Genomic DNA, 27,884 nt, shown 5'->3' on the forward strand with positions numbered 1-27,884 from the left:
CTTAATAACATGAAATAAAAAGGCGATGTTCTGCCAAAACCGGATTGCTTTGTTATTTTACTTAGCCATATTTTATATTTTTTCAGTTCATTGCCAAATCCGACCCCTTCTCCCCTCACAGGAGTCCCTCCTTGTCCACATTAATAGGCCAGTGCTGGGTGTTGGCCCAGTTGCTTCTCTGGTCTCTTGAAGAGATGTGTGCAAGGGGATCCATGAGCTGGAAGCCAGAGATGGAGGTTCTAGCCTGGCCCATGGCCCTTTCTCGACTTTGTGGCCTCAGAGTCTTTCTCAGCTCATTTCTTTTTTCTTTTCTTTTCTTTTCTTTTTTTTAAAGATTTTATTTATTTATTTGACAGAGACAGAGAGAGCACAAGCTGGGGGAGCAGCAGGGGGAGAGGGAGAGGGAGAGGCAGACTCCCAGCCAAGCAAGGACCCTGATGTGGGGCTCGATCCCAGGACTCTGGGATGTTCAGGTCATGAACCCAGGGTCCTGGAATCGAGCCCCGCATCGGGCTCCCGGCTCAGCGAGAAGCCTGCTTCTCCCTCTCCCACTCCCCCTGCTTGTGTTCCCTCTCTCGCTGTGTCTCTCTCTGTCAAATTAATAAAATCTTTTAAAAAAATAATAAAAAAATAAAAATAAAAAAAGAGGGAGCTGAGGGCTTCAGGGATGTGAATCCCGAAGCTATAGGAAGGGGCTGTTTCTTATCCGTCATTGGGGATCCGTTCCCCCTAAACTTTCCGGTCCCAGCTCCCATCAAAGGAAGGGTGCTTCTGTTTTTGGACCTTGTGTCTCCTCCTCGCTGCCATCAGCGGGGAACAGCAGAGCTGGAACTGCAGCTTCGGTTAGCATTGGAAGCCAGATGTCCACACATTTCCTTTTCAAATCATGAATTTAGTTTTTACACACACCCCTTTCCCTGGTAAGAGGCAGCGTTATGATTTTAAAAAGAAGGAAAATGGCCTGGCTTGAGGTAGGATTTGGGGGATTAGAAACCTAGGCCAGAAATTTCTATTTAAAATCACATCCTTCACTACCAGTTTCCTAGAGGAATATAAAGTTTCATTCTTTGGGGGAAATATCTGACGGACTCCATCCCCCTCTGATTTCACTGGAGGAAACCCCACACGGAGTCATGGCAGCAAAAAGAGGGGGTGGCCAAGGGAAGAAGTCCCCAGTGTGACCACGAGGAACTATTTATTCTCTCAGCCCTGATCCATTTGCGCGGCGCAGCCCCTGGCTCAGCACACAGAGTTGCGCAGCCTAGGCCTCCAGCCCCGAGACGGCCCGAAAGGCTGAGCGGCCACTCTGGTGGGTTACACAGGGAAAATCCAGGAAATTCAGTTTTGAAAGAATGGCAAACACATTGGTTTGCTCGATCACCTTATCTGTCATCTTTCTAGATTGATTCAGTTTCAAGTCCAAGTGAACATGAGGCCAGAGTTTGACTCCTACATGGCAATCAGTACCCCCTCAATCACATAAGGAAAGAAAAAAATGAGATGCAAAAATGGCTTTATGAGTGGGCCTGGGGGATTAAGAATGAATCTTAGGTTTACGGTTTGATGTCTTTATTTTGAAATGTCTCCACCATTTAATTGGTGGTGTATTCTCCTTAATCTTTTCTCACCATAATTGCTACTCCTTGATAAGGAGTGCTCCATGATAAATGTACTGTTCGTACATTTTCAGAGGGCTGGAGTGACTTGGCTTCAGTTTTCACATACGGCTTCTCCTGAGCTCTTGGTATGTTTCACCTGAGACGTCCATCTGTCTGTCTATGGTCCTATGGACCAGCAGCCAGCACAGAGTGGCAAGGCCAAGACGCAGCTTGTATGGAAGCTTCTCGTCATGTACCTACTGATGACACAAGTAGAGCATGGGTTCCCAGGTCTTTAGATAATATTGGGAGGAGTGAAAAGGGCCTTTTTTTTACTTGGAGCAAAAACCTCAGACGATGTTTGGTTTTGTTAAACAGAACTGGATTGGTATTTTAAGAAAATGTTTGCTTTGTAAGTCTCAGAATTGAGCTCACAGAAGCCAAGCTCAGTTAACGGTTTCTTAAGGAGACACCACTGGGAAAGGCTTCAGGCACAATGTAAACCAATGCTTGACTTCTAGAATTAAAATATAAACTCACGGATAAAAACAAAGACCGCTGGGCTTGTTCAACCCATGGGCCATGTTACCTTCTTTCCTGGGATAGTCTCCTGGAAGAGTTTGCTCCCTTAAAGTGAACTTAAAGGGACTTATGACAAGATTCCTCTGCTTTCATAAATGATCTATGAGGCTCCAGCAGGCAGTCATCAATCTTTTAGTTTTATGACGGAATGTATGCTCCGTGACATCAGGGACTTGGTCTCATTCAGTGCTCTATCCCCTCCTCCTGGGATAGCGCCTGACTCATTCATTCATTAAATAAATATTCTCAGAGCACTAGCTCTGTGGACATAAAAGCTGTTCATCATTCACTTATCATTCATTCAGAAATTATCCAGTGCCTTCCACGGGCCCAGAGATACACTCTTCTGGGCACTGGGGACACCCACAAACAAAACAGGACAATGCTTCTACCTTCATGAAGCGTCTGTTCCTGTGAAGTGCCACAAATAAACCAATAGGTTATAAATAATGTTAGGCGCAATAAATTCTATGGAGAAAGTTCAAGGCTAAGTGTACCGAGAACGATGAAGAGTGCCATTTTACGGAGTGGTCTGGAAATGCCTCTCTGATTAGAGGGAATCTGAGCAGAGGCCTAAAGAAAGTAAGGGGGCCAGCCATGTAGATTTCCGGGGGCAAAGCATTCCAAGCAGAGGGACCAGCACGGGTAGAAGCTCCGAGGCTGGCACATGCTGGGGATACTGGAGGTGAGTGATGGGGAGGGTGGCAGATGAGGTCTGAAAAGTAACAAGCGGTGTGGCAGCCCTGAAAATGCACTGCTCAGATTTCCAGATTTTACAGTTAACCCACAGGCCACCATTGTGTTGGTGCTGCAACCCCACGTCCCCCAGGCTGATCCTCACTGATGAGTGAGCAAGGTGGGGGTCCGAGGGCGGGCCCATTCCCCTACTGGTGACTTTGGTTGAAGGCACCCCCTCAGCCTGGCCCAAATTTCTCAGAATTGTGAGATCCTTTCTACCCAACCCTTTCCTTCTCCGTCTCCTTTCTACGCACGTGCTCTCGCGTCCTCCCCTGCATGCATCATAGATGCTTCCCCGGTACATCTCATGTGTGTTGGCTCTTGGCTCAGGGTCTTCTTCTCAAAGGACCTGAACTAACTCAAGGCCACGTCAGGTCTCTGCAGTTCATGGTGTAGACTTTGAATCGTATCCTGAGTACGCGGAACGCCTCTGGAGGGTTTTGAGTGGAAGAGCAGAGTGATACACCTTTCATTTTAGAAAGATCACCCTGGCTACTGGGGCGCCGAGATGAGGAACCGCCTAAGGTAAGGGTGGAAGCAGGAAGACGGTTAGGGGGCTTCAGCTCAGACCAGGGTTGGGCAGGTATGTGAAGTACGGTTTGACTTTTGATGTCATCTTTCTACCACAACTGCCCTTCCTAAGTTCACCCAATACCTTCTAATAGCAAGATCCAGCGACATCTTCCAGCACTTCTCTGTGGCATTTTACTTTTTGACCATGCCTGCCTTCTAGAGACTGTCTCTGTTAGGTTCTGAGTGTCCTCGCGCCTCTCAATCTCACCTTCTAGTAAGTTCCACTGACTCTTTTTTTTTTTTTTTTTTTTTTTGCCAGTTCCTTCACACTGGGGCTCCTCAGAGTTTGGTACCAGTTCTTCTTGTTCTCTCTTCTCATCTTGGTGGTCTGACTCCTCATGTACATTTGTTGTTAACTCCCATTTGTCGTTACCTCTACCCCAGACAACCACTAATCTACTTTATGACTTTTTAGCTTTGCCTCCCATGGATATTTCACATAAATGGAGTCGTTCAATACATGGTCTCTTGGGTCTTGCTTCTTTTACTGAGCTGAACTGAATAGCTTTGAGGTTCATATCCATGCTTTGTTCCTTTTTATTGCTGAATAGAATTCCATCCTCTGAATATTTCCCAGATTTTTATAATAAAAGATCTTCAAGCTAAAGAAATCCTGAGAGTATTATGGAATTAGGGAATATTTGTGTGCCCCTCACTTGGTTCTCTAAGTGTTAACATTTGACACATTTGCTTTATTCTGACTTGAGAAATAGAGGTTTCTGTTTTGTTTCTGTTTTTGTTGAACCAGTTGCAGAGAAGTTGCCGATATCATGACACTTCACCTCTAAATAATGCAGCATGTACAGAATGCTCTCCTATATAACCACGATTATTTTCACATTTTCTCAATTGCCCAAAAAGTATGCTTTATAGCCTTTTTGAAATAAAAATTCTAATCAAGGTTCAAATAGTACCTTTGGTTGCCATGATTTTTGCTCTCTATTAAGAATATTATCTTTGACTTTTTGGGTTTTTTGGACTTTTGTAATGTTAACATTCTCGAAAAGCCCAGCCAGTTCTTTTATAAACCGGCTGCATTTTTGTCTGATTTTTCCTCATGACTAGATTCAAATAAATCTTATTTTGGCAAGAACACTACAATTTTTTTTTAAAATCCAAATCAAGGCAAGGTGTCATGTAAGTTGGAAGACGGCGATGTGCATCAAAAGGTCTCAAGGTGTTGGCATTATTCTAGAAGAGGGTCAGAAGTACCCTCCCTCTGCTGCCCCCACACGTGGCTCTTTGTAGCATTGGTTGGGTTGTTCCCACAGCCTTTACCCTTGAGGTTCACAATTCTGCTGTAGATCTTCTTTGTCTTTATGGGGGGAACTGGGTGATGTTCAAAATCGATGCAATCCATCAGGACACTTTTGAGAAGGAAAAAGTTTCTAAGAATCATTACTTTGGAACAACAGGTATGAACCGTGACTATCTGGGGCAAATGCTACCCTTGGCCAGGTAATTCTACTCCCAGGTAGAAATTACCTGGGGATTTGAAGGAAAGGATGTTCTGCGTTCTCACTGCAGTTTGTTTTGATATGAATTACGATATTACAATTTAACCTGCCTTTTTATATGTTGTCATCACCTAAGGATCCGTGTATTTCATTAGTTCGGAAAATTATCAGTCGTCATCTCTGTACTACTGACCTTCCTCCAGTCTCCCTGTTCTTCCTCCTCGGTCTCTTATTAGATGTAAATTAGAACCTCTCATTCTGCTCTTTGTATCTCTGAGTCCTTGTATTAGCTTCCTGGGGCTGCCATAACAAATTATCACAAACAAGGTGGCTTTAAACAACAGAGATGTATTCTCTCACAGCTCTGGAGGCCAGAGTCAGAATCCGGATGTTGGCAGGATTGGTTCCTTCTAGAGGCTCCAAGGGAGAATCTGTCCATCCCTCTCTCCTAGCTTGGTGCTGCCAGGATCCTTTGGCTTGTAGATTCATCACTGATCACTGTCTCCGTCCACACATGGCCTTCTCCTGTGTGTGTATCTGTGTCTTCTCCTCTACTTGTAAAGACCCGTGGATGATCCAGGATGATCTCGTCTCAAGTTCCCTAATTTAAGTACATGTGTAAAGATCCTTTTCCCAAATAAGGTCACATCCACAGGTTCTGGGTAGATATATCTTTTGAGGAGCCACCATTCAAACCCACTACAGTGTTTCTGTCATATTTTAATCTCTCTCTCTTATATGCTGACTTCTGGGTCTTTCAATTATATCTTCCAGTTTACCATCTTTTTAGCTGGGTTTATTCTGCTGTTTAGCTGACCACCAAAATTTTAACTTAAATGATTATATTTTTAATGTCCAAATGCCTCCCTCGTTATTTTCGATAGTCTTCTGTTCCTTGATAATTTTGATTCTCTTCTATTAAACATGTAATAAATCTCATATTCTATTCTAGGTATGGTAATCCCAAACTTTTAAACTCCTGGTGCGAAATTTGAGTTGTTTTTGCTGACTCTGGGTTGACTGATTAGTTAGTTAAAGTCAAACTGACTTCTACACACTTAAACTCCCAAATCGCGGTGGCTTAACATTCTACATCTCTTTTCTTACTTGCATAATGTCAAGTAGGTGGATTGAGGTGGGACTTCGCTCCATGCAGTCATTAAGGGACCTTGACTGGCGACGGCTATGCCATATTTGACGTGTGGCATCCAGCATCACCCTGATCACCACCATCCTGCTAGTGGACAGGGAGAGACTGCAGAGGATCACGGACGTAGTCACTGTGGGCCAGGCCGAGAAATGGTTTTTACCACTTCTGCCTTCTTTCTGTTGGCCAAAGTGCATTCACGGCTCCACCTAGATACAAACGTGGCTGGAAACTATCATTGCTGGCTGGACATTTGCTTCCCAGCAACAATGAGTCCCTATGGAAGGACGGCAAGAGACATTTGTTGAGAACTACCTGCCTGTGTCACATGATTTCTTTCTCTGTGTGTTTGGTCTTTTTTTTTTTTTTTAAGCTCATATTTGATTGAACTTAGTCTGTGGGAAATCTGAGGACTTAAATTGGGACTTTCCTTGAGAGAAGAGATTCAGTTGCTTCTCCGGGAAAGAAGGCACACTACTGATCTGGGACCATTTGTGAGCTTAGCAAAATTTTAAATGCTGTGTGTGTGTGTGTGTGTGTGTGTGTGTGTGCGCGTGTGTGCGCGCGCGCGGTATATTCTGTCTAGGATCTAGTTCTATTATATATGTAGTTATATTGTAGAGGGAGAGCCCTTTGGAGTATCTAACCTGCCAGGCTTCCCATGAGTGTTCGCACATGCCTGTCAATGGTGGAAAGTACCTATGCTCACAATGTTCAGGTGTAACCTACCTCATTGGCTGTGTAGTGGTTGGCAACAATAACTGGCAATCTAAAATGAAAAGCTATTCGGGCGCCTGGGTGGCTCAGATGGTTAAGCGTCTGCCTTCGGCTCAGGTCATGATCCCAGAGTCCTGGGATCGAGTCCCGCCTCGGGCTCCCTGCTCCTTGGGAGCCTGCTTCTCCCTCTGCCTCTCTCTCGCTCTCTCTCTCTGTGTGTCTCTCATGAATAAATAAATAAAATCTTTAAAAAAAAATAGAAAATAAAATGAAAAGCTATTCACATATTTCTACATACTCAATATCTGCCTAATAGTATCATGTGTTTTGGTTACTTTCCATTAGTCTGACAATCTAGTAGGTCCAGTACGAGTAGGAAGCATAGAGCTCTCAGTGCGATGGTATATACAAACACGACATATGCATATTTCACACAAATATCACGTCATGTTTCTCTGGCACCTTTCTTCCAAAGAGCTCTCAAACATTTTCATATTTATTAACTTATTTTTCCTTAGGATTTCTTAATCTGGTGCAAAGGGGTGAGATTCTTTTAGTCCCGCTTTAGTGATGAGAAAGCTGAGCCTCACGTTGTAGCTGAAGACCAAGTCTCTCTCCAGGCCAGATTCCTTCCTCTTGCCCACATTTCCCCCACCATGATGACCATCAGAACCCGGACAGCAAAAATGGTGTGCAGATAGCTGTCACTTACGTTTTGGTGTTTTCATAGTCCTATGTTAAGTCTCATGACGAAGTCTTCTTACTGGAAGAGGTTCAGTCAACTCTAACAGGCCTTTCTTCAGGCCCCACCAGCTTGAGAGTATCCGAGCTAACAACATCCATTACAGGTCACGCCTCCATACAGTCGGTGCCCAGAGCTCTGGCCCTCACCAAGTGCTTCCCTTCCTGCAGTCCCATGCAGAAAGAGGTGTGCTCCCTGTGGCCCATGGAAAGGCAGACTGCTCAGGAGCCGTAACCCAAGTCCAATGGCCTGTGTGCATGCTTATATCTGTCCCCTAGTCACCCTGAGTAGGCCACCTAACTTCTCTGGGCTTCCATCTGCTCGCCTAGATCAAAAGAAGATGATGACGTGTCTACTTCACAGGGGTGGTGTGACGATTAAAAAAATAATGCTGGGGAGGCACCTTGTATCCAGTTTGGCATAGACTTAGTTTTTGGCACCTGTTAGTTGTGATGGTAAAGATGACACTGAGAAAGGCCTCGCTCTGCTGGCCACGGGTGCTGGCTCTGCAGTTATACCGTTGGAGTTGGATCTGAGCTCTGCCACTTAACAAACACACAAACTTGGGATATTGACTCACCTTTCCTAGTCTTTTCTTGGAGGTTCCCATTCCAGTGCTGGCTTTGATTTTCCCAATGGTGTGATAAAATGTCCTCTTCTGCAGCGGTAGCCCCAAAGGAAGGGCTTTTCCGCCATTTACCTTTGGCATCAACTCAGCAGTGGTGTAGACGGGAAGAGAGCAGGGCTGTTATGAAAAGAATAGTTGCCTTTAATCTAGTGATTATTATGTGATTCGTTTACATGAATTACCTCTCTTTCATCCCCTGTAAGAAGAAAAAAGATAATGTGTCATTTATAGTCTTCCACTGATTTTGAATGGGAGTGGATCCTAGTTTACTCAAGCAGAGATGGGTGTGGGTTTGCAGGTTTGGAAACTGGGACTCAGAACAAGCTGAAGGCCTCTGCCAGAGGTTAAAGAGAGAATGAGAGGCCTAGGGAACAAAGGGATAGATCTGGGTGGGAGGGGGTCAAGTATCAAAACAGCACTGTGGGGTACGGGGGAAGAGAGAGAAGGGTCCTGGGAGCTGCCAGGAGAGAAGAAAGACTGGAGCACTGTTACCTTGTGGGAGTTTGGAGTAAGTGCTGTGCACAGTGTATTGTTGGGAAATCTGCAGCAAAGGGTACATTGTTTCTTAATGCGTTTATGGGGATGGATTATTTCCAGTGAGTGCATACAAGTACAAAGTTAGCAGGTGCATAGATTGCAATTCCTTCATTTCAAAGATGAAGGAACTGGGAGGCCCCCAAGGTGACCAGCTGGGTGATTGGTGGAACCAGGGTGCAGTGTGCGGCTCCATGGACTTGAGGGCCTGTGCAAGTTGCATGCCACGCTAGTGTCACCACCTTTGCCCCTTCATGTCCCCTGGGAAATTCCCATACTACCTGGTAAACTCAAGGGCATATACTTCATTACAAAATAATATTTTAAGATACTTTTGGGTGCAAATTAAATATAGATTGTTTCCAATCCTGGCAGGGGAATTTACATAACTTACTTCAGTATCTGGGCCTCAGTTCTTCCTTCGTAAACTATCTGTTACCTAAGGCTACTGTGAAGATAAGGTTATATAATCCTGGAAACCTCTCAGGACAGGACTTGGCACACAGTAGAAGCTTCTGCTCTCATATGGTGCTCATTGGTTATTAGTAGGTATGTTGCAGACATCTAGTATCTTGTATATTTCATTGACCTGGCATAGGATTAAAGCATTGAGATCTCTTATAATTGATTGGATGATCGACTGATACCCTATTTTATTTCAAAAGAAGTACTTAGGGACTCTTCTAGGAGCTTCCTCTTTCACTGTCCAGTAAAGGTGTTTCTTTATATCTTGCCCCTTCCTCATAATTGTCCTAATTTCTTTTTTTTTTAAGATTTTATTTATTTACTTGAGAGAGAGAGAGAGAGCACAGAGGAGAGTGAGAGGGAGAAACAGACTCCCTGCTGAGCAGGGCGCCCCATGTAGTGCTCGATCCCAGGACCCTGGGATCATGACCTGAGCTGAAGGCAGACGTTTAACCGACTGAGCCACCCAGGCGCCCCATAATTGATCCTAATTTCTAACTCAGTTGTAATCTCACTAGAGTCTGAGCCTCTGTCATTCTCCTTTCTTCAGAGTTAAAAGAATTATAAGCTGTAGGGTCCCTCAGACTTGACCAACCAAATGTGTCCCTTGGTGGATCTCCAATACTGAGATCATGTCCGACTAATAATCTTCTACTTTTCACAGTACCTAACATTGTGTCTTGAAAATACGTACTCCAGAAATGGGTATTTAAACCAAGAGTGTTTCTAAGACATTCTGTGTATTCCCTCTTTTTGAACCTAGGTGGACCCCAGTGACAGCTCTGACCAATAGAGCCCAAGAGAAATGGGGCTGGGTGACCTCTGGGTCTGGGTCATAAAAATACAACTCCTTCTACTTGCTCTCTTGGGTTTCTCACCCTTGGGGCCAGCTGCCATGCTTTGAAGAAGCCAAGCAGCCATGCGGAAGGGCCACATGTGGTGTGGCGGCTGAGGGCCCCAGCTCAGGCCACGACCAGCATCCATTGCCTTCCGGTATTTCCAGCCCTGCGGTGTCAGTCACCCCCGTGAGCTGCCCCTGCTCATGCCACATAGAACAGAGGAGTTCCCCTCCCGACCTCTGCCCAAACTGCAGACTTGTGAGACGAATAAATGATTGCTATTGTTTTAAACTACTTACAGTTTGAGGTCATTATGCAGCCATCAAAAAAAAAGAAATCTTGCCATTTGCAATGATGGAGATGGAACTAGAGGGTATTATGCTAAGTGAAAAAAGTCAGTCAGAGAAAGGCAAGTATCATGTGATCTCACTGATACGAGGAATTCTTAATCTCAGGAAACGAACTGAGGGTTGCTGGAGGGGAGGGGGGTGGGAGGGATGGGGTGGCTGGGTGATGGGCACTGGGGAGGGTATGTGCTATGGTGAGCGCTGTGAATTGCCTAAGACTGTTGAATCACAGACCTGTACCCCTGAAACAAATAATATGTTATATGTTAAATAAATACAAAAAAAAAGCAAAAAATAAAATGAATCTCTTGCAGACAGCAAAAAAAAAAAAAAAGATTTGAGGTCGTTTGTTACACAGTAATAGACACCTGATACACCCACCCACTTGAGCATAAAGCATATACAGGCCCCATGGAAATTCCAAAAAGAACCTGTTTCCAGAAAAATGGTTTCACTTGGGAAGGGAGGGATTTTGCAACACTTATAAAAGGAAAGGATGTAGGTGGCGACCGTTGGTGGATGGTGGTTGTTGCTCAAACCAGTAGATGAAGGTTCATGGGAAGTTTGATAGTAAATGGATTAGGCTAACACCATCCAAACCTACAGATCAAGCTTAACAAAAAGTTAGATAACCAGATGTAATGAGCACATGAGGTGACGCAAGAGCAAGAAAATAGTCCCACCGATGATGGATTCTTGCCTTAAAAAAACTGAACCTGAGTCTAATCAGACCTCTAGATTGAACTAGTAGTTTTCAAGAAATACAGGAGATGAAGGAACATGTTAATACCACCACAAGAATATAATAGGCCAAATCTATAATATGAGACATTTTCAGGACAAAAGACCCAGTTTTCTCAATTAAAAAAAAAAGAATAAATAATAAATAAATAAATAAATAAATAGAGGAGAAGCCTTGCTCGTTGGCCATGTCCAAATACAATATGTGGTTTTGTTTGGACCCTGATTCAAAGAGATCGACTGCACAGGCATTTTTGAGATTATTAGGGAAATCTGAACATGGACTGGGTAACAGATGATATTGAAGAATTATCATTCATTTTATTGGGTGTGAAACAATGTCATTTTTTAAAAAGTTCTTCAGTATGGGGTGCCTGGGTGGCTCAGTCGTTAAGCGTCTGCCTTCGGCTCAGGTCATGGTCCCAGGGTCCTGGGATCGAGCCCCGCCTCGGGCTCCCCGCTGAGCGGGAAGCCTGCTTCTCCCTCTGCCACTCCCCCGTTTGTGCTTTCTCTCTCTGTCAAATAAATAAATAAAATCTTAAAAAAAGTTATTCAATATAAGAAATAGAAGTATTTAAGATTTAAGATATGATGTCTGGGATTTACTTTACAATTATTCCAGCGAGGGAAGGGAAACCGGAAGCCAAGGCAGAATGTTCTTTGCTGTTGTTTATCCTACTCTTTCTGTACGTTTGAACATTTCCATGAAAGAGAACTTCTAAACTTTAAGCGCTCCAGAAGAGATGACCGTGCACTTAGCACAGAAGCACTGTGAGATTTTGCCATGGGTGAGTCAGCCTGGAGGGAGGCCAAGGCCACCGTGCTGAGGCTTGGTGCTCAGAGCCATGTGCCCCTGAGTCGGGGACCTCACTCTAGAGGGTCCTGAGGCGGCGCCCTCAACGGCCAGGACCCCGGCCCGGCCCTGGGAGCTGAGAGCGAGGAGGGCCAAGCGGCCAGAAATGCCCACAGAGCCTTGTGTTGGACGCCGGGAGAGGAACCCTGGAAAAGGTAAAGGACCCGAGTGGTGGCAATGCAAGCCCGCTGCTGTGGACAGAGAAGGCTCGGGCAGCTTCTCCGTCCAGAGGCACACGGGGCAGGGCGGGGGGGGGGGGGGGGCGGGGGGGGGCGGTGCTGGGAGCAGAGCTAAGGACGAAACCCTGGCAGGACTCAGTCCCCACCTCCGTCTCTGCTGCTCCCTTCCCGCCGCCCACATTCGCCCCGACTGCAGCCCGAGGTCCTCCGTCCAGGGAGCACGTGTTCCCAGCTTGGCCACCAAAAGTGATGGCGTGTCCAGCCTGGGGAATGCATTGGCAGGTGCCTGACCTGCACAGCCCGGATCCTGGAGCACCTGTCACTGCAGCCACGAATGGGGCCCGGCTTGGCATAGGTGGCCCCCCTCTTCCGACTCACTGTAGTCAGAGAGGTCTGGTCATCCAAGCTGCTGAATGGACCGTGTGCTGGGGGGAGGCATTTCCCCAGGGGCAGGGGTAGCGGCTCCCGGGAGGGCACAGGGGTGCTAGAGAAGTTAAATGCTCATTGCAGGGACCGTTACAAATTGGGGTTCAAAATCACTGGCCTCAACGCAAAGAGAAAGGAAGAGGAGGGTGATGAAGGGTAGGATAATAAAACACCGAAGAGAAGCAAATACTGACTAGAAGCAAACAAGAAGAAAAGTGAAACAAACCAAAGATGAGGATGGGAGGCGGGGTGGCTGAGGACGTGGAAACAACACGAGAACCACAACGAGTGACGTTCAAACTGGGCGATGGCTCCCGGCTCTGCAGGTTGCGCGGTTCACTTTTGCTGCAGTGACTGAAGGGGCTCCCCTGGGTGCGCGGCCCCTCGGCTCCCCGGGCCTCGCTGCCTACCTCGGCCCGGATTCTTGGCATGTTTAGCATCTTCCCAAACAGCCTTAAGAATCCTGGGGTGCCCTCAAACCGTGAACTGCAAAACCGAAACGCGTGGCGGGCACAGGCGCGAGGCTCCTAGCACCGCCCTGGTGTGGCTGCAGGTGGCGGTGATTTTTGTGACCGCCAGGAGAGGGCAGTGTCGGGCCAGGCATGTCCCCGGCACAGGGACGACGTTTTCTCAGTCCTCCACGGTTAGGTTCTGAATGTGGGATTCACCCCTCCCAAACTTTCCTGAGCAAGGCACGTCTGTGGCAATGCTTCTTTTCCCTATTCCTTCAAGGATTTGAGAGTCGGCTTCAGACCGTGTTGTGTAAACACGAAGTAAGAGGCGGCCCGGCCTCCGCCCTCCCTAGAAGCCATTGACACCTGCACGCCCTTTGATAGCATTGCCCGGTAAAGGGGGATTTAGGTGATGGTGTGCATCTACCAAATGCCTACCATGTGCCTACCGTGTGTTAACGGTCTAGCTACTCCAATTATTTAACTCTGCGAGAAAGTATGATTATCTCCATTTTCCTGATGCGGAAATGGAGGCTCATTAAAGTTAAATGACTTGTGTGAGCTCCCACGGCAGGGGTAGGATCCCGACTTTGGTCTGGTGGGCTCCAACACGCCCTCCCCTAGGCCACATGCTTCTCACAGGTCCTCAGTTCCTGCCAGTTCTCATCCTGCCTGAGCTTCTATTTTTAACTCAAAAAGCTCCTCTGTTCCCCTGGTGTCGACTCTTTGGGCTGAGAAACTATCAAGATATCAAAAAGATACTTCTCGCACCTAGCCAAGCGAAGAATTGCTCATTTGAGTTACTCTTTCATCCGCAAGGCAAATTATTTTTCAACACATCTTATGTATGCTAAGAGCACCCAAGCAGAACTATATACACAAATCATTAGGTGAGGCGTAGTGTCAACTCCAAAGCCCTCCATTTACATGCTGATTGCTGGTGCTCATTGATCAGAGCAGATAAACTGTGGCTAGAGTGGTGACCTAAACTGTTTTTTCCTCCCATGACTTGGGAAGCTGGGCAGCTGGTCTCCCTTCTCCACGGCCACACCTGGCCCAGGGTAGTGAACATGGACAGGCCAGCATCATACCTCACACGTTCTAGCAACGACAAACAAAACTAATCACACTGACAAAAGGTAGTTTTCTTCCATTTGTTCCTACCGAAAAGAAAAGCTTGAGGTGGAACGGTTTTTATTTTTATAGATTGGTGGGTCCACACTAGATTGAGCCATTGACATTGCTGGTTACCTCACACTCCTGAACAGCTGAATTTGATAATTCCTTATCGGTTTCTGGAATTAATGGTTGATCCAATAATATTTTGATATCTGGTCCCTGTTGTTGGAGATCACCCATCGGTCATCCCAGATTCTACACCAATTGAAAAGCTGGATTGGAGGGTGTGGGTTGGATCCAAGAACTACATGCGCCTTTTTTTTTTTTTTACTGAGTTGAACTCTCCATCCTTGTTCCCCACCCCTCCCCCAGCCACAGGTGGGACAACTGGAGAACTGGAACCACCCCCTGCGCTCCCCTGCCCTGGCAAGAGCTGCTGTCCTGGGTGAGAGGAGAGAATGTAAACACTTGCAGGCAGACAGGCTAGGAGGGGGGCTGGAGCCTGTTTTATGGTCAAGTAACCACCCCAAGTAGTGTGAGGAATGTGGCCAATCTTATGTAACCGGGGGAGAGGAGGACAGTTCAGTGGCGGGGGCGGGAGGGGGGGAGATGGAGGCTTTATCACTAGGGAGACAGTGTTTCAGGATAAAGGTATTGGCTGAATTTCACTCGTGTGCGCAAGAATAAGGGCCAGGAATAAGAAGTTTCTCTTTCAAATACCTTCCATCTCCAGAAGTCCCTAGAAGTACTCAGTAAAATGGGAATGTGTCTCTCAAAAGAGATTCCATCTTAATGCAATAATTAATTCAGGCTTTTTTCTAACTGCGCACAGAGGTGAGGATAGATTAAATTGTTTGGAAAATTCTTTGAGCTTTGATTTTTAAAAAGTCAGCTTTCCAAAAATAGTGTTTAAAATAAAAGCACCAAAACTTACATTTTTGTCCTTATGCAGGAAAATAATTTGTGTTTCTTTTCCTGTATTCTGGTTGTTAAATAATTGCACCAATCGAGGGCATGCCCGAAAAATAAAACCGTGCATTTTTTTTGAGTCCAGTGACCTCAAAACTATGAGTGTGAATGTCTCTAATAAAAACTCTCTCTCCTTTTTAACATTTGGGGTTATTTTTGTTGCAGTCCCTACACTTCGTGCTATAATCAAAGCCTGTTATCTCGGCCTTGCAATATCTGTGACTCAGACTCTAATCATGACTGTGTCTGGCACATAGATCAGTAGTTGCATTTAAAGACGTGCAAATTTTGAGCTTTTCTTTCAACTGGAGCTTGCCTATTTCATTTGAAGCCCCTTCTTTAACATACCAAATTCTGTCTTTGAACAAGTTAAGAAAATAAGATGTATTTCCCAACTGAGGTGGTCCTTAAAACCAATTTCAACTTGTAAGTTAGGTGCTTTGAGCAATACATTGTTAATTCTTTCAAGTCTCTTGGGTATCAAGTAGTCATCTGAAAGTTCGCCGATCTAAATAGGGTCTAAACTAACCTTTAGAGCTTCCAAATGCTCAGGAAAAAGTGCTGAGAGGGGTCTAGTGGTAGAAAGTTTGGCTTATAACATTCTCGGGTTGCCTGGCTCTGAATCAGGTATATAGTTATTTCCTGGAGCCACATCCATTTGAGGTGTTGTATATACATTCAGTCTTTAAAATGCACCCATTCACTTGAGACCCCCGGATTTCAGACCTTTGGGAGCCTCTCTTTTCACAGCTGGACTTTTTCCAGAGGAAGAGGGAATGTATGATCCCTATCTGCTTCGTCGGTATCCCTTGTCTGGCGGCATTCCCTTCTTTAGAGATATTTATGGTAATGTTTGTGTATGAGAGTCCACTGTAAAAGATAAAAGTGTCTGGCTTTCTGGAGATCTGTGCACCTCCATGTGGTTACCTTGGTGAGAGTCTCAGAAGCGAACCTGGCTTATGAGGCAATTTCTCTTACCACGACCGCGTCCTGATGGGCTGATAAACAGCCCGGTGGCTGGAAGGGGGTGGATGCTGGGAAGCCTGAGGGCACTGAATCGGTGGGATCTGGCTTTGAATTGGGCCTCTGCCCTCTTACCAGCTGTGCTGCCACTTGAAGCCTTAGTTCTCCGCCTGCCAATGAGGATAACAGTACCCATCTCTTATTAGAGTTATGTTGAAGACTAAGGTGAAAGCATATAGCACCTAATTCCAGATACTTACGAGGTGGCCAAGAACTAGTCTTATTACTAAGCTGATCAGTCTTATGACCAAGCTTATTACCTGTCAAATTGGTTCAGACCTTTGGCCTTCAGGTGTGAAGCCGTCCTGAGTGAGTCTAACTTGGTCTCTAGCAGCCCCCATGCATTGCCCCAGTTAAAGTGCTTCCAGAATTGGCTGAGCCCTGCATCCTTATACCTGGACAGAGCCGGTGCCCTGAAGCCATCCTGTCCCTGAAGGTGGAGGCTTTATAGATTGCATAATAGCAAGCTCAGCAGCGGCTGCAGCCTCCCTGTGCACTTATTAAGCGCTGAGGATTGTATTGAGTGCGGGTTCATACACTGGCGAGCTAGTGTTAGTAGATCATCCTGGTTAAGAGCAAGGACTCTGGCTCCAGGCTCCCTGAGTTGAATCCACTACTCCTGCTGTTGAAAGACATCAAGAAAGTTTCCTCTCTGGGCCTCAGTTACTTCATCTCTAAAGTGGGCTAACAATAGTACTTATCCCCTAATTTACTGTCAGGATTAGACGCTATGTTAGTTTCATGGAGCTGCTATAACAAACTACCACACACTGTGCACCTTGGAACAACACAAATTTATTGTCTCATAGTTCCGGGTGCCCGCAGTCAGAAATCAGGGTGTTGGCAGGGTCACACTCCGACTCAAAGCTCCGAGAGAGTATCCTTCCTTGCTCCTTCTAGCTTCTGGTAGCTCTTGGTGCTCCTTGGCTTAGAGATGGCTATCTTCTCCCCGGGTCTTCACACATCTTCCCTCTGTGTGTGTCCACCTCTGTGTCCCAACTCCCCCCCCCTTTTTTTAAAAAGATTTTACTTATTTATTTGACAGAGAGACAGCGAGAGAGGGAACACAAGCAGGGGGAGTGGGAGAGGGAGAAGCGAGTTTCCCGCCCAGCAGGGAGCCCGATGCAGGGCTCGATCCCGGGACCCTGGGATCATGACCTGAGCCGAAGGCAGATGCTTGACGACTGAGCCACCCAGGCGCCGCTCAAACTTCCCCTTTTGATAAGGACATCAGTCATCTTGAATTAGGGCCAAGCCTAGTGACTTCATTTCAATTTGATCATCCTCTCTAAAGATCCAATTTCCAGATAAGGTGACATTTTGAGGTACTAGGGGTTAGGACTTGGATGTATCTTTCGCGGGAGGACACATTCCAACCTCTAACATACAAACTGTGAACAATACTTGGAACAGAGCCAGCACTGCCTATGTGTTGACAATGTTTATTTTTAAGACCACAGTCCAGCCAGGAAAGTACTGTTATTCCCATTTTAGAGATGGAAAAAATGAGGCTCTGAGAAGCTAAGGATTAGCTTCAATTCCCACAGCTAGAAAGGGGGAAGACCTCTTAGCCCAGACCCTGGTGTGTCTGACCACATGCCTGCTATCTCCCCACAGTAGCCAAAATCTCCTGGGGTGGACAGACTGCCCACAGCCTGTCTCAGTGTGCCTGTCACGCATGGTTGTGACACAGATTTCCAGCGGGTGGCCCCAGAGGCCTGCCCGCAACTCTGACCTCGGCCTCACGAGTGCTGCCCCTGGGTGAAAATGTCTATGTTCTGAAAGAATCATTTCCCAGATCCTCATTAGTGTTTTAGAACCTGTATTTATATCACCATGTTTCGACTAAGCGGATGGGCCTAACGTGTAACTTCGTTTTTCCCTTTTCAATGAGCTATCCGAATATCGATTAGACACGGCCCCATTCATCCAGTGGAAACACCTGTGGGCCCCAGGAAACTACAACGGATGACTTTAGAAATTAAAGATTCATATTACTCTGTAGAGGTGATTATACGTCAGAATTAAGAATACTTTTGTAGAATAAATTCCTCTACTGGTTCCTCCTTGGCTGTGGAACCTGAGTGTTTAGTAATATAATAGGCCTATGGGGTTGTTTTCTGCGTGTATACTTACAGACGTAAGTAAATGGCTAAAAAAAGAAAAGCCAAGAGGTCTCCTCTTGAGATCAGCATAAATTTATGATCCGGAATACAAACAGGACCACTAACTCTATTGTAGTCATGAAGAGTGAAGAGCAAAGAACATTATATTGAAGGACAGGTGATCAGAGTTCAAGTTGCTTTTGTTGTCTTTGCCCCTGCACCTGACGCACCACTTGTCAGCACTGTGACCTTGAGCAAATATTCGACCCTTTCACACATAATATGTACATAATGCAGAGTTATTCCTTGCCTCTGAGTGTACAGATAGATGATTAGACCCAGAGGCCACCCGTGGTCCCCTTCATTTCTGAAATGTGTGTGGAACCGTAAACACAAGGCGCTGTGGTGGTGACATCAGACTCGGATGGTGCCTAACAGTTAAGGACCCTACTCAAGAGGTCAATGTGATTTTCTTGAAAAATCTGTGCCTTATGGTTCTGTTTTGTGCTGGGTCTTCTCTATTTGTCTCTTTGCCTGACTCTACCTCCCCTAGCCCTCCTGGAGCTCCGAGAGGTTGACCTTCTAGGTGGCCTCAGCTGGACAGAGGGAGAAGATTGAATTCGGGAGACTGGTCCTGACTCTTGGCTCAGCGCTGGCCACGTTCCTCGGCTCGCTCTTCAAGTCTCAGTGGGGTGGCGGGTAGGGGTGCTGGCTCCCTGCCACACTAATCTTGGGTTGCCTCACCGTCTCTTGTTGGTTCTCCTAAACCCTGGCCACCCCTTTGTAAATCGCCCCTCTCGGCAAACTGTACCATCTGTTTACTGTGCCAGGATCTTGATCGAATCAAGCCATGACTATCTTGAATTGTCCCAGCACAGCGTATCATTAAGAGCATCTCACCCTTTAAGGAAAGTGAACGATGAGTGACGGAAAGCGGAATTCTGTTTTACCTGAATAAGAAATCTCCCCCTCTCTCATCTCGTCTTCATTTCGTGCTTGCCTTCACCTCTGTGTGCAGTACTCTTTGCGCCTGAAAAAGTCCTCCTTAGCTTTCAAACCCCAGCTCCTCTAGAAGCTCTCCCTGACTCTTGCCGGCCGAGTTGGCCTCCCCTCACTCTGCATTCCTCGCAGGCTCCCCATGTCCTTCCTAGCCCACTTCTCGTGCTTCACTGTTCCTGTGAGATAGCAAAAGAGAGGGTGCTTCGCAGCACGACAGTGAGAGCTGCTGGGTAAAATACAGGGTGCCTGGCCACATTTGAATTTTAGGTAAACAACAAATAATATTTTAGCAGAAGTATGTTCCATGGAATACTGGGACACACTTATAGTAAAAATTCATTGTTATCTGAAATTCAGATTTAGCTGGGAATCTTACATCTTTGTCTTTTACTTTTTTCTTTTTCCCCCCCGAAAATAAACCTGGCAACTCTAACTACAATGGCCTTCTACAGTGGGTGGCTCCGGTTTAAAGAAACACTTTCTTTCCTTTTTCCTTCTTTCCCTTCCTGCCTTCCTTCCTTCCCTTTTCCTAGCATTCTATGAGCTCATGAGTATGCAAATTTGGGAGCTGAGCAGGAGCTCTGGAGGACTGAACTGCTTTTGAGAAAATTGAGGTCTGGAGAGAAATTTGGCCAGTAGGCTCTGTGGAGCAGAGAATGGAGAGAAGGTCAATCAGTGAGATGGACAAGGCTGGGACCTTTACAGGGAGAGGCCAAGGAGGAATATTTTGTCAGGCGGCGGTGGCGGGGGGGGGTGGCAGAGAGGGGGGCGGTTCTTCTTAGAAATGTAATGCAATGTAGCAAATGACTCAGCTTCTTTTCTGCGGTGCCATGTATTATGGAAGCAGGAGTCTAGAGGTGGAGATGCCTGCAATTATGTGGGAATTTGCAAGAATCTTGGTGGAAATAAGGTTGCAATCATTCATGTGGAGAGCTCAAGAGAAAGGAGGCTCCAGCTGATCTCTAGATTATTTTGTTTCTGTGATTCTCCACCCTAATAATAACAATAAAAGTTAATGTTAACAGTGCTTACCATGTGCTATGTATATATATGTATGCGTATGTGCATATGTATGTGTTTGCACATATGTCTGTGTATACACAAACACACTCCTCGTTCTGTTGAGTTTGAGTAAGCACAAAATCCAATTACCACAGTTGAGTTAAATAATACCAATTAAATAATACCAGCTGGAGAGCAACAGGATTCTAACTTCAGTTGCCACCCCATATTCACTCAAATAAATATGGCAACCTTAATTGTAGCTATTGTAGCATAAAGTATAATTCACTGCTGGTTCCTCAGTCCACCGATCACTATGTAAATAACAAATGTACATCATGATCAGTGACCAATCGCATCACTTCTTTCAAAGTCTGTTGGTAATTTGTCGTTGCACATGTTACTTAGCTCATGCACAGACAGCAAAACATGTAATTGTGTTGCCTCCTCGCCTCCCAGGGATAAACCCACATAATTTAACTTTAATGCACTCCTGCTGCTGGATAATGCTCCAGGTCAACCTAATTCTCTTCAACACTTGAACAAAGGTGGGAAATGGGCTTTTTACTACAAAAACATTTTCAATAATCTAGGAAATAGACCAAGGAGCTATTTCAACTTTTAAAAGCCTATTTTCTTAGAGGGACTGTTGACTAGGCTATTGGTGCTACAGTGGGAGATCATGCAGTTTCTTTAGCTGAGTTTTGGAAGAAATATGACCTAAACATGCAGCTGAAAATATCCATGCATCATGGAAGCAAGGAATATGTGTATGATGTGGCAGAAATGTACTGCATTGTGCAAATAACTTTGTAGGATCTGAACCCAAAGTAGATGGACTCATAGAGGAAATAACTGATCATGGGGATGTTGACATCGGGCACCATTGAAGACTGTCACCATGCAGTCAGGGGAACTTAGCAAAGGCGAACTTATTGACATAAATGAAGAAAGCTGTTGTGATGAGAAGGAGGAAGATGTCCTAAATTGACACCAGCAAAAATCTTCATATTAAAAGAATTCTCAGAGATATTCCATGGTATTGAAAGCACAAAGGATAAAATGTTTGAAGCTGATCCAAACTTAGAAAGGGTAGGACAGTTTGCTAAAGCAAGGAAAATATGCTTACTTTTATCATGTTATATCTTGGGAAGAAGGCAAGCACTGTTCAAACCGGTCTGATAAGTTTTGTTTTTACAAGGAAAGAAGACTCTTTGTCAATATTTCTAATATTTTAAATTACAGTGTACTAATAAGTGTTAATTTTACTATTTTCTTCAATTCTCTATACAGTTATTACTTACAGTAAGAGAGTTTTTAATATTTTGACAAAAATACTAAAAGCCATGGAAGAAGTGTAATTTTTCCCACTGATTATTAGGATAGTTTTGCATGGTTTCAGATTGCACGGTCATTTTTTAAAAATTTTAATTCCAGGATAGTTAACATATAGTGTTCTATTAGTTTCGGGTGTACAATATAGCGATTCAACAGTTCTATACATTACTCAGCGCTCATCGTAAGTGTGCTCCAATCCCATTCACCTATTTCACCACCCCCATAACCATCTGCTTGTTCTCTATAATTAATAGTGGTTTTTTTGTTCATTTGTTTTTTGAACAAATTTTTGAATTTTTTTTTTGTTCATTTGTTCTGTTTCTTAAATTCCGTATACCAGTGAAATCATATGGTATTTGTCTTTCTCTGATTGACTTATTTCGCTTAACCTTATACCCTCTAGATCCAGCCATGTTGTTGCAAAAGGCAAGATTTCATTCTTTTTATGGCTGAGTAATATTCCATGGTATATATCTACCACATCTTTATCCATTCATCAGTTGATAAACACTTGGGCTGCTTTCATAGTTTGGCTATTATAAATAATGTTGCCATAAACATAGGAGTGCATATATCCCTTGGAATTAGTGCTTTCATATTCTTTGGCTAAATACCCAGTAGTGGAATTACTGGATCATATGGTAGTTCTATTTTTAATTTTTTGAAAAACCTCCATACTGTTTTCCACAGTGGCTGCCCCAGTTCTCATTCCCACCAACAGTGCACAAAGCTTCTTTTTTCTCCACACCCTTGCCAACACATATTGTTTCGTCTTTTTGATTTTAGCCGTTTGGACAGATGTGAGGTGATATCTCATTGTTGTTTTGATTTGCATCTCCTTGATGATGAGTGATGTTGAACATCTTTTCATGTGTGTGTTGGCCATCTGTATGTCTTCTCTGGAGAAATACCTGTTCACGTCTTCTGCCCATTTTTAAATTAGATTATTTATCTTTTTGGTGTTGAGTTGTAGAAGATCTTTGTACATTTGGATACTAACCCTTTGTTGGATATGTCCTTTGCATAGATCTTCTCCCATTCAGTAGGTTGTCTTTGTTTTGTTGATTGTTTCCTTCACTGTGCAGAAGCTTTTAATTTGGTGTAGTCCCAATAGTTTATTTTTGCTTTTGTTTCCCTTGCCTCAGGAGACACATCTAGAAAAATGTTGCTATGGGCAATGTCAAAGAAATTACTACCTGTGCTCTCTTCTAGGATTTTATGGTTTTAGGTCTCACATTTAGGTCCTTAATCTATTTTGAGTTAATTTTGTGTATGGTGTAACAAAGTGGTCCACTTTCATTCTTTTGCATATAGCCGTTCAGTTTTCCCAACACCATTTATAGAAGAGACTTTTTCCCATTGTGTATTCTTTCCTTCTTTGTTGAAGATTAATTGACCATATAATCGTGGGTTTATTGATAAGCTCTTTATTCTGGTCCTTTGATCTATGTGTCTGTTTTTGTGCCAGTACCATACTGTCTTGATTACTCAGCTTTGTAGCATATCTTGAAATCTGGGAATGTGAGACCTCCAGTTTTGTTCTCCTTTTTCAAGATTGCTTTGGTTATTCAGGGTCTTTTTGTGGTTCCATACAAATCTTAGGATTGTTTGTGCTAGTTCTGTGAGAAATGCTGTTGGTATTTTAATAGGGATTGCATTAAATATTTAGATTGCTTTGGGTAGTATGGACATTTTAATAATATTTGTCCTTCCAATCCATGAGCATGGGATATCTTTCCATTCATTTGTGTTGTCTTCAATTTCTTTCATCACTGTTTTATAGTTCTCAGACCTCCTTGGTTAAGTTTATTCCTAGGTATTTTATTATTTTTGGTGCAACTGTAAATGGGATTATTTTCTTAACTCCTCTTTCTGCTACTTCATTATTGGTGTATAGAAACGCAATGGATTTCTGTATATTGATTTTGTATCCTGTGACCATACTGAATTCATTTATCAGTTCTAATAGTTTCATGGTGGAGTCTTTAGGGTTTTTTTTTTTATATATAGTATCCTGTCTTTTGCAAATAGTGAAAGTTTTACTTCTTCCTTACCAGTTTGGGTTTTTTTTTTAAGATTTTATTTATTTATTTATTTATTTATTTATTTATTTATTTATTTGAGAGAGAGAGAGAGAGAGAGAGAGAGAGAGAGTGAGCGAGCGAGTGAGAGAACAGGAGTGGGGGGCGGGGAGGCAGAGGGAGAAGCAGACTCCCTGCTGAGAAGAAAGCCTGATGTAGGGCTCGATCCCGGGACTCCAGGATCATGGCCTGAGCCGAAGGCAGATGCTTAACCTACTGAGGCACCCAGGTGCCCCTTTCTTACTAGTTTGGATGCCTTTTATTTCTTTTCGTTGTCTGATTGTTGTGGTTAGGATTTCTAGTATTATGTTGAATAAAAGTGATGAGAGTGGACACTCTTGTCTTGTTCCTGAACTTAGGGGAAAAGTTCTCAGTGTTTTACCAATGAGTATGATGTTAGCTGTGGGTTTTTCATAGATTGTCCTTATTATGTTGAGGTATGTTCCCTCCAAACCTACTTTGTTGAGGGTTTTTATCATGAATGGGTGGTGTACTTTGTCAAATGCTTTTTCTGCACCTATTGAAAGGATCATATGGTTCTTATCCTGTCTTCCATTAATGTGATGTATCAGGTTGATTGATTTGCAAATATTCGACCGCCCCTTGTATCCTGGGAAGAAATCCAACTTGATAGTGGTGAATGATTTTTTTAATGTATTGTTGGATTCAGTTTGCTAATATTTTGTTGAGGATTTTTGCACCTATATTCATCAGAGATATTGGCCTGTAGTTCTCTTTTTTTGGTAGTGTCTTTATCTTGTTTTGGTATCAGAGTAATGCTGGCCTCATAGGATGAATTTAGAAGCTTTTCTTCCTCTTCTATTTTTTGGAATAGTTTGAGAATAATAGGTATTATTAACTCTTCTTTAAATGTTTAGTAGAATTCATCTGTGAAGCTCTCTGGTCTAGGACTTTTGTTTGTTGGGAGTTTTTTGAATACTGATTCAATTTCATTGCTGGTAATTTGTCTGTTCAAATGTTCAATTTCTTCTTGATTCAGTTTTCAGAGGTTATGGTTCTAGGAATTATCCATTTCTTCTAGATTGTCCAATTTGTTGGAATAAAATTTTTCAGGATATTCTATTATAATCCTTTGTATTTCTGTGGTGTGGGTTATTTCTCCTCTTTCATTTCTGATTTTGTTTATTTGAGTCCCCTCTCCCTGCTTTTTTTGATGAGTCTGGCTAAAGGTTTATCAATTTTGTTGATCTTTTTAAAGAACCAGCTCCTGGTTTCATCGATCCATTCTATTGGCTTTTTAGTTTCTATTTCAGCTATTTCTGTTGTAATCTTTATTATTTTCTTCCTTCTACTGGATTTGTATTTTGTTTGTTCTTTTTCTAACTCCTTTAGGTGTAAGATTAGGTTGTTTATTTGAGATTTTTCTTGTTCTTGAGGTAGGCCTGTAGTGCTATAAGCTTCCCCCTTGGAATAGCTTTTGCTGGATCTCAAAGACTTTGGATCATGCGTTTTCATTTTCATTTGTCTCCATGTATTTTTTTTTAATTTCCTTTTTGATTTCTTGGTTGACCCATTCATTGTTTAGTAGCGTGTTATTTAACTTCCATGTATTTGTGATCTTTACAGATTTTTTCTTGTTGTTGATTTCTAGTTTCATAGCATTGTGGTTGGAAAAGATTCATAGTATGAGTTTGACTTTTCAATTTGTTGAGACTTGTTTTGTAGCCTAATATGGGATCTGTTCTGGAGAATGTTCCATGTGCACTTGAAAAGAATGTGTATTCTTCTGTTTTATGATGGAATGTTCTGAGTATATCTGTTAGATCCATCTGGTCCAATATGTCATTCAAAGCCACTGTTTCCTTGTCGATTTTCTGTTTGGATGATCTATCTGTTGATATAAGTGGGGTGTTAAAGTCCCTTACTATTATTGTATTACTGTCAATTACTTTCTCTATGTTTGTTATTAGTTGCTTTATGTATTTGGGTGCTCCCCTGTTGGATGCATAAATATTTACAATTGTTATATCTTCTTGTTCCCTTTATGATTATATAGTGTCCTTCTTTGTCTCTTGTTACAGTCCTTCTTTTAAAGTCTGTTTTGTCTGAGATAAGTATTGCTGCCTCAGCTTTCTTTTTACTTCCATTTGCATGATAAATGCATTTCCATCCCTTTCGCTTTCAATCTGTGTCTTTAGGTCTGAAATGGGTATCTTGTAGGCAGCAAATAGATGGGTTTTGCTTTTTTTTTTTTTTCATTTTCCTCGGTTTATTTCAAGAGAACAAAGAATCAACCATCAATTCTGTACAAAAATGTGGCTGTTGAGCCACAGTGACCCTCAGGCCAACCCCCTTTGCCACGTCTGGCCCCCTCGTCCCCTGCTAAATTCTCAAAAAATGAGGACAAGACCAAAAAAACCCAAACTCTGGAAAAAAATTATATTGAAAAGTCAGGGAGACCGTCCCTCCCCTCCTCCCTCTCTCTAATCCTGAACTTTGGGGGGTTTGGTGGGGAAGCTGCGTTCTTGGCCACGATGGGAGGTCAGACAGGTGGGTGTGTGCAGGTTTAGTGTTTGGCAACGGGCAGGGCTGGGGGTTAGGGTCTGCAAGGGAGCCGAGGGGCTTTGGGGGAGGGAAAAGATCTCCGACCCTGCCCCACCCCACAGGACACTCAAAAACAGTTAATAAAAATCAGGGGCCAGAGAGTAGAAGAGAAAGGAGTCATCAGAATCAAAAACTAAATAGTGGAAAGATTTTTTTTTTCTTCTCTAAAAGGCAAAAAACCACAAACACCCCAGGTCCTGAGCTCCCCAAGACTTGGGTCCTCCACCGCCCCCCTGAAACCCGGCAGGAGGGGGGCCAGGGAGTGCGGAGAGGTTGGTTCTTTAAAAAGTCACCCCTGGACGGGAAGGCTCTTCGTTGTTTGCTGCCTTCCTCCACCTCTCGCGGGCCGCCGAGGAGAGGGATGGCCGGGCCCAGGGCTATGCCGGCAAGCTCAGCTTCTTCCCCTTCAGGACTTTGGTGATGTAGAGGTAGAAGAAATCGCAGTAGAGGACAGTCTGGACTAGGCCCGCCACAATGGCGATGAGGTCGAAGAAGCCCTCGAAGTGGTAGCGCCAGATCCAGTTGAAGAGATAGAGCGTGCGGTAGACGCCCAGCGCGAACAAGTAGTGGCTTGTGATCGTCTCGGCCTCCCCCGTCTTGCTCACCATGAACAGCTGGGGCAGGATGGCTACTGACCCCAGGTAGATGGGGAAGGTCCAGAGGATCTCTAGAGGGGTAAAATCATGGTTGACCAGGAACGCCAGGATGGCGGTGGGAACAACAAGGAACTCCACCCGGAATATATCGTGGTTCCCATCGTAAGTGGCTTTGAACTTGCTGTAAATCATCCAGACTGTGGTGAAGGAACAGGCAATGTAGACCACCGTCATGCAGGTGTTGTACAGTGAGATGTAGTTGGTGAAGAGGTCCAGGTATCGGGCGGTGAACACCACAGCAAACAGGACCTGGCTCTTCCCTGAAATCCCGGCACAAGAGCGGGACTTCCAGATTTTGAGCAGTAGCAAGATGATGGCTAGGAGGTGGGAGAGGTCTCCCAGGAATCGGAAGAGATTCATGCTTTGTGGGGGGGGGGGCTCTGGCAGGGCTGGGCTGGCGGGAGGCAGGCTGGAGGGGGTCTGCCCCCCGGGGCTGATGTTCTGGCCGGGTGGCTGGGCTGGGGAGGGGGGAGCGGGAGAGGGGCCCTCGGGTGGGCTCCGCTCCGGGGAAGGGGCTCTGGGAGGGGGTTTTGCTTTTTTATCCATTTTGTCACCCCATGTCTTTTGATTGGAACATTTAGTACATTTACATTCAAAGTAATTATTGATAGGTATGTACTTATTACCATCTTGTTTTATGGTTGTTTCTGTAGTTCTTCTCTGTTCCTTTCTTCTCTTCCTCTCTTCTCTCAGGGTTTGTTGACTTTCTTTAGTGATATACTTGGTTTTATTTCTCTTTATTTTTGTGCATGGTCATTTTTATGGTCCTACAGTACAATGCAAAGGGAGAACTGCATATCTATATGTATATATCACAATAATTATTACCATCCTCATTACTCTGATGAGAAAATTAATGCTTCAGAGAGTCTAAGCTACTTGTCCAAGGTCATGCAGATAATAAATAGTAGAGCTTGGATTTACATCTATGCCGTCTGCCTCCAAGACCTGCACCCTTAACCATTATACTACAATGTTGCCCCTACCAAGCTATAAGCACTTCAAAGAC

The 27,884-nt window shown here is 44.2% G+C and overlaps 2 protein-coding genes across 3 annotated transcripts in view; one reads left to right on the top strand and one right to left on the bottom strand.

Annotated features, from left to right (window-relative positions):
* The window catches only part of ENPP6 (ectonucleotide pyrophosphatase/phosphodiesterase 6), a 112,088-nt gene that overhangs the window by 18,131 nt on the left and 66,073 nt on the right, over positions 1 to 27,884 (top strand). The window lies entirely within an intron of this gene.
* On the bottom strand, positions 26,154 to 27,339 carry LOC113925322 (ER lumen protein-retaining receptor 1-like). Its single transcript, XM_035726361.1, has one exon. It carries the CDS (start codon positions 27,233 to 27,235, stop codon positions 26,597 to 26,599), a length of 639 nt encoding a protein of 212 aa, XP_035582254.1. The 5' UTR covers positions 27,236 to 27,339; the 3' UTR covers positions 26,154 to 26,596.

This window comes from Zalophus californianus, chromosome 2 (assembly GCF_009762305.2).
Source record: "Zalophus californianus isolate mZalCal1 chromosome 2, mZalCal1.pri.v2, whole genome shotgun sequence".
Classification (NCBI taxonomy): Eukaryota; Metazoa; Chordata; class Mammalia; order Carnivora; family Otariidae; genus Zalophus; species Zalophus californianus.

Coding starts and splice junctions, on each gene's coding strand:
- LOC113925322 (XM_035726361.1), bottom strand. CDS start 27,235: ATGAATCTCTTCCGATTCCTGGGAGACCTCTCCCACCTCCTAGCCATC.